Source organism: Silurus aristotelis (assembly GCF_946808225.1).
Source record: "Silurus aristotelis genome assembly, chromosome: 29".
Lineage (NCBI taxonomy): Eukaryota > Metazoa > Chordata > Actinopteri > Siluriformes > Siluridae > Silurus > Silurus aristotelis.
In genome coordinates, this window is record NC_139602.1 from 3627713 (window position 1) to 3642331 (window position 14619).

At 40.5% G+C, this 14619-nt stretch overlaps 2 protein-coding genes across 3 annotated transcripts in view; both read right to left on the reverse strand.

Moving 5' to 3' along the window:
- Positions 1-14619, reverse strand: part of rngtt (RNA guanylyltransferase and 5'-phosphatase) — a 122370-nt gene that overhangs the window by 106363 nt on the left and 1388 nt on the right. For both annotated transcript variants that reach the window (XM_083535083.1, XM_083535084.1), the window contains exons 2-7: positions 13771-13880; positions 13463-13566; positions 12912-13000; positions 5856-5931; positions 4000-4249; positions 1271-1380 (exon numbers count right to left, since the gene is read on the reverse strand). In XM_083535083.1, the coding sequence (XP_083391209.1) occupies positions 1271-1380; positions 4000-4249; positions 5856-5931; positions 12912-13000; positions 13463-13566; positions 13771-13880 (739 nt within the window). The remainder of the gene's footprint in view (positions 1-1270; positions 1381-3999; positions 4250-5855; positions 5932-12911; positions 13001-13462; positions 13567-13770; positions 13881-14619) is intronic.
- tbc1d7 (TBC1 domain family, member 7) overlaps positions 1-14619 on the reverse strand; it is a 207511-nt gene that overhangs the window by 28514 nt on the left and 164378 nt on the right. The gene's annotated exons all lie outside the window — the stretch shown is intronic.

The following is a 14619-nucleotide window of genomic DNA, read 5'->3' on the forward strand; positions in this document are numbered from 1 at the left end:
TTTTAAAAGGACAGCAAACCAAAAAAATCTCATCATTGGGGTGTCCAAATACCAAATACCGCTTTGTGAACCGCACGCCTGAGCCGCTGTTAGTTCAGGGTTCGGATACCAACCCCAATTCCGAGTTTGTGGCTTTTGTTCCCCCTTTCTCCATTAATCAACAGGAAGACACGCTCGGAGACGAGCTGTTCTTATTCCACAAAAGAGCTGTCATTTCTTAAGCCCTCGCGAAAACTTTTGACAGTTCTGTAGACGTTTGTGTGGGACGGAACGAGGGAAAAAGGGAGCTATTTGCGGTCGTACGTCGCTTGGCTGACGCGAGGCTGCCACAATCCTATCGTCCTCTAAACGGGGAGGCTTTACTGTTTACAACCCGCCACTTCGGGGAGAGAAAAAAATAAACGCCCTTATTTTAAGCTCTTTGAGGTACAACACAACATGTCTGAGAGACTTAAAAGTGGTTTGACAGCTATTTAAGGAAAAAATAATAAAAACACACATACGGCTGCAAAGGTCAGGTGTCCCAATACTATTGTCTATATTTGCACAGAGGTGAAGGTGTAGCTGATTTTCACACTGAATGGCATGAAAAAAAATTATAATTTCAATGCTATTATATCACGGAACTTGAAAACTTAAAAGCAACTTTTTAAACCATTTACCGCTTCTTTGATGTTGCATATCAAAGGATTTCGCTCTCGTCAATGCTCTCGTTACTATAAATCCTCATGTTGATTTCCTCTCTAGAACTGAAAGCTACAGGATAAAGACAATTCGATCAAATTGGGCAACAAGAGGATTCGTTCAGCGTCGCTGTTCCAAATTTAGACTAAGTTTTTCGAGGAACTCCTCTTTTAGATGGTGAACGCTTTAGGATGAATTGAATCAGTACCCGACTACAAACACAAATAAAAGAATACACATAAGGGGTGTTCAAGTCAAACCGGGACTTTTGAGTTGAGTTAAACTTAACACGTGCTTATCCTGGCCTGAAAGAGTCGTCCTAGGAAGATTCCTATGTATACCTGAATCCTCCTAGGACAGCCTGGGCTTCTATAGTTTCGTTCACAAGAAACTTCACCACGTGCTGGCGCTGTTGTCTTCCAGCGGTCTCTGAACTGCGCCACCTATCATTAATAGTACACGCTAGCGTCTGCGTGTATTACCACCATGCTAGCATCTTTTTATTTTATTTTTTTTTATTATACTTGTAGTCGCGGTTTGACCTGAACGCCCCTTGTACATGAAATGCTCCTGCGCATGCAATTACCTTTCCCACTCGCAGAACTCCTGACACTTGCGCTGAATCTGGCCCAGTTTGGGCTGAGCGGTCAATTGGGTTACCCCTTTGACCGAGACGCCCTCAAGAAACGTGGCACCCTGAAACAAAGAGAGAGTCAAATATTTCAATATTTTTAATACAAGTCATTTTATTTATTTTGTTGCTGGTTTTTCCCCCCAACCTCTACAACCGCTGACAACTACGCTCCCATTTTCATTAAAACTTCCTCCATGAAAACAATCCTACTTAACGTGCCGTGACCCCGGGATGACGGGACGCTATGCGACAGAAAAGCTGCAATAGATGCTGAGGATAATCCAATTATCTGGGCGGAAAAACGCATGGGAAGAGCTTTCTTCTGGCTCTTGCTATCAAAGCCAGGCATACGCACAACCTCAATACACTGAGGGTTAATCTGTAAGCACCTCCAGGTCTTTCTTGAAACCTTGAAACCAGCAAAAAAAAAAAAGAAAGAAAGAAAAAGAAAAAGAAAAACAGCAACACTTGAATATTTTAACTGCATTAAATTCAAGTCAAGAGGTTCTTGGTTTACAGTGTTGCATTGTGAGTGTAAATGGAAAGTAATTCAGTATTTATACAGAATTGTTTTACTTTATCTTCTTCTGACCAATGAATTTAGGGGAACTCTCATATCAAATCAAATATCATCAGATTTACAGCCCTGATTCTTCAGGGCCTAAAAAAAAAAGTTCTGACTAAATTTGGACCATGTGCTGCTAACACTCTAGCGCCATCATTGGGTCGAACGTGGAATTGCGTTTTTCCCATAATAGTTATGATAAAGATACGCGCTGGTATCCTGATATGCTGTAGACGATTTGCCGCATTTTAATAATTGTGTTCACGATGGCTTGTTACGTGGTAACGTTTCCCTAGCTGCGAGCGAAGTCGATCCTTACAGTCGTTGTCTTGAGCTGGTGCTACGTTCCGGTGCGAAAAATCTCATTTGTATTTGAGCGATTTTCAGTTTTCAAGGTCAAGTTTATTTCTATTGCACTTTTCACAACGGCTATTGTCTTTAAACAATACAGAACACTGGAGAGTGAGAACTAACATTAGAGATAATCGGGCCGTGTTCTTGGGGGTGGGTGGGAACGATGGTATATTCTTTCTACGGTGCCGTTTTCTTTAACGACTTTATCTGGTTTATACAAGCGAGCAGCTGCAGATTCCTGGTTTCCATGAGTGGCAGATTGGCAGTGCTTCGATTTAAACTTGCAAACTTTCGATCCCGAAGTTCATTCAGTGAGCTCGGGTATGTAGAAGAGGGCAAACAGCACTTTTATGCCTTGGTCAAGGCAGCTTTTGAAAAGGTGCGTTTCTTTGGAGACCCGTGGCTTGTGGACAGGAAGCGTTCCGAGTTGTATCTCTATTATTGTCTTGCCAAAAAAAAAAAAAAAAATAAATAAATAAAAATAGATCTTAAACTCTGTCAGAGCCACACGCCTGTCACAGCCTCCCACACACCCCACTTCAACCTCTCCAAAGCCTCTGCCAGGTAGGGAGAGGAAATAACTAGCATTAATCACCAGAAAAGAAAACGGACCTCCGATGAAGAAGAATTTTTTTTTTAATAAAACCACTGTGGTCATGCTTGATTCGCTTTCTGGAGCCATCAAGAGCCTGACATATACGGTGTCGTGATTTGAACGGCGGGCACTACGGGGGATATCCTCGCTAATTTAACTATTTTAACGAGCCTTCTGCAGGAAGCCGGTGCAATTATCCCACGCCAGGCGATTCGTTACGTTCCGGAGGAATCGGATGTGACTTGTGTAACCCGAAACCCCTCGTTCAACTCGGATAAAAAAAAATTTTTTTTAAAACATCTTTATTGCGGCACAGAGCCGACTGAATTAATAATCTGACTGAAGCTCAGGGAGTCAAGAAATAAAAAAAGGAGGATGAATGAATTTCAGAGGAGGAGAATTCCAGTTTGGGGAACTTCCCAGTAGAAAATAATTCCATTTTGCAAGAGATCAACAATATGAAAACTCTACACACACCTGTGTGTAAAGACTTTTATGATGGAAAAGTGGACCCGGGAAAAATCGTTTCAGATCGTCAGATACACCAAATGTATTGGGACACCTGACTTTTCCAGCCAGATGTGCTTCTTCCCCAAAAAGTTGAAGGCAATTTAAAGTTGGTAGCATGAATTTTCCCTTCACTTGGACATGAAAATGTGGCACCACAAAGACGATCCAATGTTTAGAAAGAACCTATAAAGTTGACGAAAGGACAAGGAGAAAACTTATCAGGGAGGCTCCCAAGAGGACGCTGGAGGAACCACAGGAATTTTAATGGGGGGGGGGGGGGTCAAGGCCTGTGGGAAAGACCCATCGAAAACCTATGGAATGATCTAGAAAGAGTCGTACACAAGAGAGCCCCTTGAAAACGTAAGGGACTTGATGCTGTAATAAAGGCAAATACTAGCATACAATATTTTTTGAATATTATTTTCACAAAACAAACAAACAAAAAAAAACAGATCCAGATCCAGATGTTGATCTTGATGGAAAAATCCTTTGATTGCTGAAACATCACTGGACACAATTAAGATAAAAAGGAGCTCTTGATTTCTACCTGCTAGAAACATAACACTGAACATCGGGCACTTACTTTTCAATAAATACAAACAGGCACAATTTATATAAATTTTTTTTTTTTTACAAAATATTTACAAAAAACCTCACCAATTTGAGTTTCTCCCTTTTCTTCTTGCCCTGATTGGAGCCTGATGAGCTCGGTCCGGAGTCCTGACCGATCACGTTGCCGTCGTCATCGGCATCATCGTTGCCGTCTTCGAAGCACCAATCGGGAAGCTCGGGGGCCGGGGGAGCGTCGTCCACGTCGCCGTAGCGGCGGAAAAGCTCTTTCAGGTAGTCTTCTTTGTAGATGCCGGGAGAGCGGGATTGAGCGAATGCGGCCGCTGCGGCTTCGACGCTGAACAGAAACAAACGGAAACGGATTTACAGAGGTGGACTTCGCCGCCAAGATCCCAAAGAACAGCATAAATTAACCAGATTTCATCTGCATGCTTATCAGGAGCTCAAGAGGTCTAAGAATCTTGCTAAATACAACCTCAGATGTACAAGACATGATGTGTCGTTTTTTGTTTTTCCAAAAATAAAGCTGAAAATAAAAAGGACGTGTGTGAAAAACTATATTATAATTAAGTATAAGAAATGGCCTTATAACCCTTCCCAAATGGATTGGCAGCAACTATTGCTTCTCAAAGATCGGCGCTAATGTCCTTCCTCCTTGGGTTTGTGTACCATAATTGCTGGTCTGGAGGGTTTAATTATGTTTTAACACAATGCAGAAAAGCAAGGACATCAGCAATGATCTTCGAGAAGCAATTGTTGCTGCCCATCAATTTGGGATGGGTATTAAGACCGTTATAATTAGTTATACTTAAAGAAGAGGTCGACTTTTTTCTGTTGTTCATCTGAGGTTTTATTTACCAAATTTTAAAACCTCATATAGACCAAATGAGTTTTATAATATTTCCTGATACATTCCAAGAGAATGTACTTTCATTTTCACACTACTGTAAATCAGCAGCGATGGCTGAGTGATGGATGTTGAGGGGAAAAAAAAAAAAAAATTTTTCACGCCATTATTATCCTCCACTGCTGGTGATGTCAGGCCACGAACAGATTTTGGACATGCATCCAGCCTAGGATGACACACACTAGCAGCTCGGGTTGATTTGATCAGATCCGTCGTATTAACGCAGGAAATCAGATGCGTGTCACTTTAACTTGTGAATGTGAATGCAAGCCTGGAAGATTCCTATCCAGCCGTGACCTTCTCACAGCCACTTGCAGTCGAGTGTCGAAGCCTTAAACAATGAATAATTCATGTCGTTCCGCGAAAGGCGACCCGCCCCGTTGGCGCTTCCGCATGACTGATTTCGGCGGGAGTTTAGGAAAACACATTACACTTACAGAGAGTCGTGCTGTGAAGTGTCTATCAACTCTCTCGCACCAGGGGACCAGGATATACATAACGTGGAGTAGATTTTCCAACAGGACAATCCTGACCTTCATGTTCTGCTCAGGCACATAACAATCGCTCCGTGTCCTTCATGCTGCGTATGACAAAGCAGTGACCATAGTGACCTTTCCAGCCATATGTGGTCCTTCACCAAACTGTGACCACAATGCATTAAGATATGCTTTACACAGGTTGTGGTGGAAGAGCTATACGAGGTGGTGTCAAAATGTTTGGAGACTAGTTTTGCAACACACCAACAGATGGCAGCACAAGGCTGCACGCACAGTCACAGGGAGCACCGACCTTCATAAGTCAGTGTGAAGAAGGGATCGTCCTGCTGGTGCTTTCTCCACGTTTTCGCTTCCAACCCTACCAGACTTCATGTCCACCTCCGTCACACTGTACATGCTACGACCAAGGACATGTGGGTGACAGCAAGGTGAACGTCTGAGGCGTTTTTACACACACACACACACACACACACACACACACACACACACAGACACACAGACACACAGACACACAGACACACAGACACACAGACACAGACCTCCAGTCCATTTTCTCCACCAGGTAGGTACAGATCAAAAAGCCTGTCCGGTTAAAGCCGTGAGTGCAGTGGACACCTGTAGGGGGACAAGACAATACAGTGATACATTGATCTACGTCTCTCATCCATCCATCCATCCGTGTTTTGTCTGCCCTCGTTCCCTTTGCGTCGTTGTGTGCTTTCCGTATAATCAATCTCATTATCGTGATGGATGAAGTGCGTTTGTGTGTTACACAGTGTTCTGTTGATCAAAGACTAGGTTCACTGACACCTCCCCTCCCTTTCCTTCCCTTTCCCACCCTGCATCCTCCTTCATCTCTCGCTCCTCTAATCCTTTTTCCTCGTTCTCCTCCTCCCCCCACCACTTTACGCGACACAGCCCCGCTAACAAAGCCTTTCCCTTTTGCTTTCACACTCTGGAAGGTGACCCGGTGTCTCCCCCACTGTTAGGAGGTTTTCCAATCAAGCTCGAACGACCATATTAGGATTTTCACTATCTGGTGTGCGCGGATTGTATTCGCCCCAGCGTGCCATAAAAAACAGTACAGGATTCAAAACACTCAACTTTACTGGGTATAGTATTGATCGTATATAAGTTGATTCTTGCCGTCTTCTGTTAGCTGCTGTTGCATGATGCAGAATGCATGCTGCTCAGTGTTCTGGCATTTTATACTCTTGATAGAGAAAGGTGCACTGTGATGTCATAGGTAACTTATCATGATTGGTAAACTGAAGGTCTGCCTCTAGTGGTGAAGTGTGGAAATACAACTTACAGTGCCTCCTCATAACAACAGACCCAACTGCAAGGGTTTTAGTCTCTGCATGCCATTTGTGTCGTAGTGTCTCGGCCCCATGATGCCTTGACAGGGGTTATACACAATTTTTTTTTTACACCGTGCAGTGCAGACGGTGCAGTCAACGAAAACGTCGCTTTTTAAAAAGTGGCTACATTTAAAAAACGTCGTGGACTGTGCGCGAAGAGGAAGTCTTTAGAAAAACCACTTTAAATAATTAAATATTTCCTTAAATAAACGCCAGGCGGAAATTTCGCGGGTCGAAAGCGTCTTACCTAAATTTTTAGGTTAGAAAACCCGAATAGGGTAATAAACTGGAAACAGCTATTTTTTTCAATACTAATCCAGACCTGGAAGTCACTCTAATCAAAGAGCGAAGAAAGGACTTCCTTGTAGCCTGGTGAGAAGAAATCCCTTTAATTGCTCATTTGATTGAGGCTAAAAGAGCAAACCCAAAGTTTAATAAACTTAACTAATGCGGCGACATTTGCGAGGTAAAAAACAGCGCTGACCCGGTCTTCTCATTAACGGCGTGCGAATGCAGCCAGGCGATTTAAAGCGCAAAAAGTAATGATGTGAAAAGGACAAAAAAGTTACAACGATGAAAGTTCGTGACCTGCAGAGGACTGGATTAAAAACAGTGTCTACATCCGGAAACCATTCCGTATCCTCTGTACACAGAAATCCCCCCCCCTTGTTAAAGACGATGCCCTTGTTAGAATGACAGACAGCCTTGTCTGGTTCTCGGGTCCTCTGAGTCCTCATCGTGCCCACTCCTGCCCCGCTATTCCCACTAACCATTGGTCCCCTTCCCCCAAATCGCAGGGAGGTTGTTTCCAAGGCAGCATCAATAAGCCTTGAGCGCGGTTATGACAATAAAATGCATGTATTCCACCCTCTGGGATACGCCATGAGGTTTTGGCAGAATCACAAGAGCGCCTCTTATAGGTCATATAATAGAATTGCACGAACCAAATCCAGAAACAATCAGCCAGGGACACCCCTGAATATACAGTGTATCTCACCTTTGGTTCAAATCTTTATTACTTGCGTAGGGCTGTACTTTACATCCACAATAACACTCCATTAACACTTTCTTTACAGGATTACTCATAGCCCTCTCAATCCCCCCCCGACACAAGACACCGTTGCTGACTCTACACTCATTTCCCCTCAAACGACGAAATTTAAAACCAGTCAAGTCAAATTTGTTCTCATAATCCTAATTATAAATCATCTCACTCTCACTCCGACACCACTTTTTGTGAATGACTGGAAAGCGTGAAGGGACGACAGTGTAGTAATAAAATATGAAATAAACATTGATAATTAAATAGTTTTCTGTGTCCACTTGAGACATTGTATTATTTCGAGGTCGATCAATCGGGCCGATTATGCTGCAGATTTTAGACCGATTATTATGTGTGCGCGAGAACACAGCTCTCCGATACCAGCAGGTGGCAGCAGTCTGCATTCGGCATCCAATTGCCACGATTATTACTAATGAATCCGTCCAGCTTTTTCAATCGTGCCTGCTAAGTTGTGAGGACAAGTGGCTAGAACGATAGCTCGTCGGTTGTTTTTCACTAAATAGACAATCTCTTTCTCGCAGACGAGCTCCGCCTCATGCAGAATCAGCCGAAAAAAAGCTGACAAGATCTCACGGTGTGGCGATTCTTTAGCCTTCGTTCTTAATCTAGCCATATAAATTTCATTGGGTAAATATGATGCTATTTTTGCAGAAAATGCGAGTAACTTTTTGGAACTTTATTGTTAGTGAACCTTCGAACCAGCTGTAGTTTAGGAGGTCACAACACTGACTTTACTAACGCCCTTGTAGCTGAACAAATCTCCACGAAATCCAGTGGAACGTCTTCACACAAGAGTGAAGTGCAAAAGGGGACTAATTGTGGAACACGATGTTCAAAAAGCACAACATTTTGGAGTCTTGAGAACCAAAAGATGTAAAATACCCGCTTTGAAAATTGTGGAGAAATTATTTCGCAATGCTGTTAAAGCCGGTGCTGTTCAAGTATGAATGAAATATGCCTCGTATGAACAGAAGTTGTTTATTTCGTCGCTCTCTGATGAGACACTGTAATGTCTGAATCATCGGGCGATGGCACGGAATCGGGTGGCTCAGAAAATTGATCCTGCTTGTTTGTTTGGCGTTTCATGATGATGCAGCTGGTATCGTTTTTCTGTTGTGTGCTTCTGAGATGAAACACCAGGACCATGGACAGCGAAGTCGGAGGCTGTACCCTTATTACGTATAACGCCAAATTGGACTGGAACATTCGGATCAAGATTCGGTCTTTATCCGAGTCACATGGGGAAAAAAAGGATTAAAATTATTATTTTTTTAATTAATTGCAACATTAGAAAAATATTTGTAATTACAAAAAACCCCCCAAAAAATGTAGTTAAAAAAAGCTTAATTTTGTAATTATAGAAATTATTTGCAACATTGCTAAAATTATTTTTAATGACTTAAAAAAAGCTATTTATTATAAAAGCTTTAAAAGAAATGTACATTTACAGCAACCTTATAGGAAATTTTTCTTTCTCAATAAAAATTAAGAAATGTATTATAAAAGTTTAATAAATTAATTAAAAAATTTACTGAAACATTATTAGAAAGCTTTTTAAAAATGACAACAAAAAAAGTAAATTATAAAAGCTTTATAGATTATCTTACATATTTGCTGCAAAATGATTAGAAAATATATATTTAATTTCTTAAAAAACTTATTTTAAAAGCTTTATACATTTTATAATTTTACTGCAACATTAGAAATCCATTTTTTTATTACAAAAAAATATTATTCTAAAGCTTAAAAAATTTGATACATTTATTGTAACATTATTCTAGATCTAGATTCTAGAATTTTTTTATCTTTGATCTAATTTTTAATTGTTATTTAATAACACTAATTCTAATTTAATCTAACTAAATATAAAATCATTTCTATAATTTATAATAAAATATTTGTTTAAAGCTTTATTATTAGAAAAAAAGTAAAGAAATAAAGCAAATTATAATAAAAGCTTTGGGATATTGACCCCACGTTGTTTTATTCCCTTCAGAGGAGGAAACAGCTCGTAAACGAGCGATGCAATATTTTAAATGCATTATTTATTCAAACACGTACGGAAAAATCCTTTGGACCAATCCACCCGTTTCCATAAACGCCGTCGTGGAAATTATGCTTCAGTCGTTTCGTGTCAGCTCAATCAAGAAAAAAAAATGTTCCTTATCGGAAATATTCTGCCTGATGCACAGATCTTAAAGTAATGTGACTTCCTTGGCGTGAAATAGAGCTGGAGAGAGGAGGGATGTTTTATTCATCTCGTTCGTTTATATCAGCACCTGAGGTGAAAATATTTCAGAAATAACTTGCAGGATGAAGGCTCGGCTATGACGTTTCTCCGTCTATCAACGCTATGAAAGGTGGACTCAGTCTCAGAAAAAGAAACGTGTCAATCAAATCTTGGAACAGAAATGCAGCTCTTTTTTTTTTTTTCACGGTTTTGTCACTCAAGCTCTGTTTGGATGTTTACAAGATTTGCCATCATTTGGAATAGCTTTCTCTACATTTCTTGTGAATATGCTAAGAAAAATACATCCTATTCCAGATACCCTGAGGAGAAAAATCGAATATGTCAGCTTGAAGCACGCTAGCTCCCTCTGCTGGATGTTTTTTTTTCACATAAAGAAATCTTAAAGAAATGCACCTTGAAATAAAAAGGGGAAAAAAATATTTTTCGATGACTCACGTATCCAAACATGTTGCGTTTATTTTGTGCATCTTTTGCGAGATATTTCTCGTAGATAGGCTTATTACTCAATCGTTCCACCGCGTCTTCCTCGCATTTGCATGCTTTGACCCCCTCTATACTCCATATTGGGTCGAGCGAACGGGCAGCTCGAAGTACGTATGTTTATTAAATATACTTAATAATATGCACAATACATACAGAGGTTTGTAGACACCTGGTATTTTGGAACATCCCAATTTTTCTAGGTGGATGTTCTACTAGATTTTGTGGAGATTTGGAGATTCAGCTACAAGGTCCAGGTTAAAGTAATTTGTTTACACATATTAATAAAGATATGAGAGAAAAAACAAATGAGGCACCTCAGTGCTGCAGAATTCTCAAATCTGATTAGCCAGATAGTTCTAAATAAATCCAGAAGGTGCGTGGTGAGAGAACGAGTGTTTATATCCGTTAAATGTGACAACGCAACGTGTGGCAACAGCAATAAATGCAAAATACATTTTTACTAAAATGATTACAAAAAAATATATATTTTTTTTTTATTTATTTTTTTTTATTCTGATTCGATTAATACAGATGTGAATTTCAGGGATGTTATTAAATACCTGTACAGGGAACCCCAGGTTACGAACTAATTAAAGATCTGTGTACCTGAACTAGAAAGTATCGGGTTTAGTGAATCGATCTTGATTCAGTTTTATTTGTAGAGCGATTTTAAACGATGGATATTGTCCCGAAGCAGCTTTACAGACAAAAGAGTTTAGTACCTACGTTTATTTTTTATACGTTTGTCCCTGATGAGTGAGCTATTGGGGTTTATGTTTTGGAAAACTCATTTTGGCATTGACAAAAAATTTGGCATTTAACCAACAGGCTTTCCACTGAAGCTTAGCTTCTCTGTACAGGAAGCTAAAGTGCGACATCTAGAGGAGAAGATGTGTAATGATTAAACCTATCGGTCCAGTATAAAGCATCAAATGGGCTTTGGATCCAAATTCCAGCCACACCGAGCTGCCACTCCTGGGCCCTTGAGCAAGGCCCTTAACCCCCATACCTGCTCAGTGTGTGAATATAATAAATAAAAGTCGCTCTAAGGGCTTCTGTGAAATGCCATAAATGTAAATATTATTCGTTTGCAGAAAATACAAGAAAAAAAGAAATCTGTGGCTTTCAAAAAACAATATCAATTGACCGCATTTACATTACATTTATGGATTAAGCAGACGCCCTTATCCAGAGCGACATTCATACAAGCAAGCAGCTATGGGGTTAAGGGCCTTGCTCAGGGGCCCTCAGGAGTGGCATCATGGTGTGATTTGGATTTGAACTCATGACCTTTGGATCCAAAGTCCATTGCCGAAACCACTATGCCACCACATCTTATATATGTAGTGTGTCAGAAGTCAGGAAACACCTAGTCTTATGGTTTTTAAAAGACACGTGCCCGTTTCTTAATTGCTGTATTGTCATGGCAACTGCTACCTCACAACGTAAACAACCAATCGCAGCTGTGCAGGTCTGGTCTAGTGGCGAACACCTTTCGGCCCATACTAATCAGCCGGAAAGTAAATAAGGCGATATGCAGAAACGACACGGTCGAATCGTCTATCTTTGTGCAAGGCGAGCTTACTTCATAAGTTATTTCATACTCGCCTGTACTATGGGGTGTTTGGAGGCGAGTACTCATTCGATAATGGCAGCGGGTTCGTCGGTGGTGAGAGAGAAACGAAAAGACTTGTATACTACTTTAAAACAATCATTAAATGCACACTAGCAGTGACCACATTTTCTGTTACAGCTGTGTGCGAATTTTGAAAACCTCGTAAATTTCCAGCTTCAATGTGTTCAATGTTCTTTGAACAGGATTTCAACAAGTCAAATTCACAACTTTTTAAGACCTTTTTTAAGGCCGTTAATTGATGAAAAAACACCTTAATCACATCATCAATTAATCCTTAATTAAATAAATTGTTCAAAGCCATGGATCGCTAAACTTGCACTTCGCCATATTGGAAAAACTAAATCCTTTTTTTTTTTTTCTTCATGTCTTTAGTACAATTCGAGAGCGAATCACGCCAATAACAAAAGCTGATTAACTGTTGCGTGCTGGTCTCGTTTGTAGTCGTAATACAGCGTATTAACGCAGCTCAGCATTATGGGACACTGACTTCTGTATGCGTCAGGTATAAACCAGAGCCTGGGCCGTGGATTATTTGTATCATAACACCCTGGGAATGCATTTCCCATTAGACTGGAAAATCAGGATATAAGAAATGTCCTTGGAAACGTTCAGTTATATACGTTTCATATCTATAGTCTAATGAAATGTATCAACGTGTGAATGAAGAGTTCTGCTTTATAAATCAGGAATGTGGAGATAAAATTATCGGGGCATGGGGTCGAAGAAAAGAATAATCCTGAATCCTAAAATTCCAATCAGGGTCTAATAATGAAATGAGGGAGAAAACCATTAAAAACTTGCCTATGAGTTCGGTGGGATTCTTCTGTACGAAGTGCTCGCATATCCTGATGAACGCCTTGGTCGTCTCGTCGCTGGGACATTCGCCGTGTCTGTGGTGGAAGGAAAAGGAACAGAGATGAACGGCACGATTCAGTTATAAAAAATAGATTATCTGTTACGATGACTAACGGGTCGGACACCTGAAACATCTGTTGGTGTCTGCAGCTGTAAGAACACGTGGAATGTGTGCACGCGCGTTTTTCTTTTTTTCTTTAGACGTGTACCGTTATCCTGACATCAATACTACGACTACAAATGGCTAAACCATAAACAACACAAAATATAGATGTGCCTTGTCCGTGGTCCTGAACGCAAAATTAATCATACAAGAACCATCAAAGCTACAGAAAATCGAGGGCTGCGTTAGGATTGAGATTCCTGTTCCGACTAATCGTTCGACTAATCGATTATCCGAACAATCGTTAATAATCTACTTAGAGGTCCATGATGCAAAAAAAAAAAAAAAAAAAAGAGCTGTATGATAAATACGATGCACATGCTGCAAAACGCACCCTTTACACTGAAGTTTGATGTATTTGATCCCTTCTTTTTCGATATCCGCTCGGTCATAAAAGCGCGTTGTGTTCGTCAGGTCGATCAGCAAACCCATCTTGACCTGGGGAATGGAGAAGAAAAAAAGAGAGAGAGAAACATAACATCTTATGAAGATAGGTAGCAGACTGATCAGATGCTGTGTGAAATCTAGAAAGAACGTTTCCAGACATCGTTTATCGGTTCACGATTCGGTATATTTACGCTCGAACTTCTAAAATCCAACACGGATATCTTGTGAAGTATGAGATTTTGCTCAAACACGTACCTTGAGACTTTTAAGATAATTGGACAACATGCTCGGATGAAACCTGTTCTCCTCTGGGACCATGTCGTCGTATCTGGGACCCAACATGGTTTTCATTGGTAGGAATTTACCTGCGTAATAAAATAGAGCAACGAAATTAAAATTGGGATCTTTATTCATCTTTATATCATTATGTAGCTTCATAATAAGATTGATGGTAAGACACGGTAAGAAATAAAGATCATTTTATATACATGGCCTGAACACATCCTTATTAATCGTTATAAGGAGACCAGCATGTTTAGAAACGTGTAGATTGGGGTTCAAGTCTACGAATCCTGATGATTTGAGTCTCGTCTGGACCTTCACCTGCAGAGAAAAACCTGCTTGACTGCTGCTACTTGCCGTATTTGGACTCAAAATATCATCCTGAAAATAACGACAGGCGCGTCTTGGATTTTTTTATCTGTTGTTTACTCCAGAACTTCTCCCATTACTTGGACACTGTTGTGAATGAAGCGGATTAAATTTAAATCCAAAACAATAAATCATACATATAGATTTGGTGAGTAGGAGTGGTTTTAAAGCTCCACTTCCACATAGTTTAGCCACGCCCCCATGAGTATGTGATTAGTTAAAAAAACAGAGGGAAAAAAACATAAGTGGGTTCTTTTGCGAGAAAAGAGAAGGGGTGTCAATGTGGGGGGCGGGGTTGATCATTGAAACCACGCCCCTCACTTTTAAAAAAATTGTAATTGGTTAGGAAAACAGGGAGGGAAAACATAGCTTAAGTGAAAGGGGGAGGAGTTTCAGTCAGGAGGCGAGTTTTTAATGCGCTACAAACGGCAACTATTAGCCACGCCTCCATGA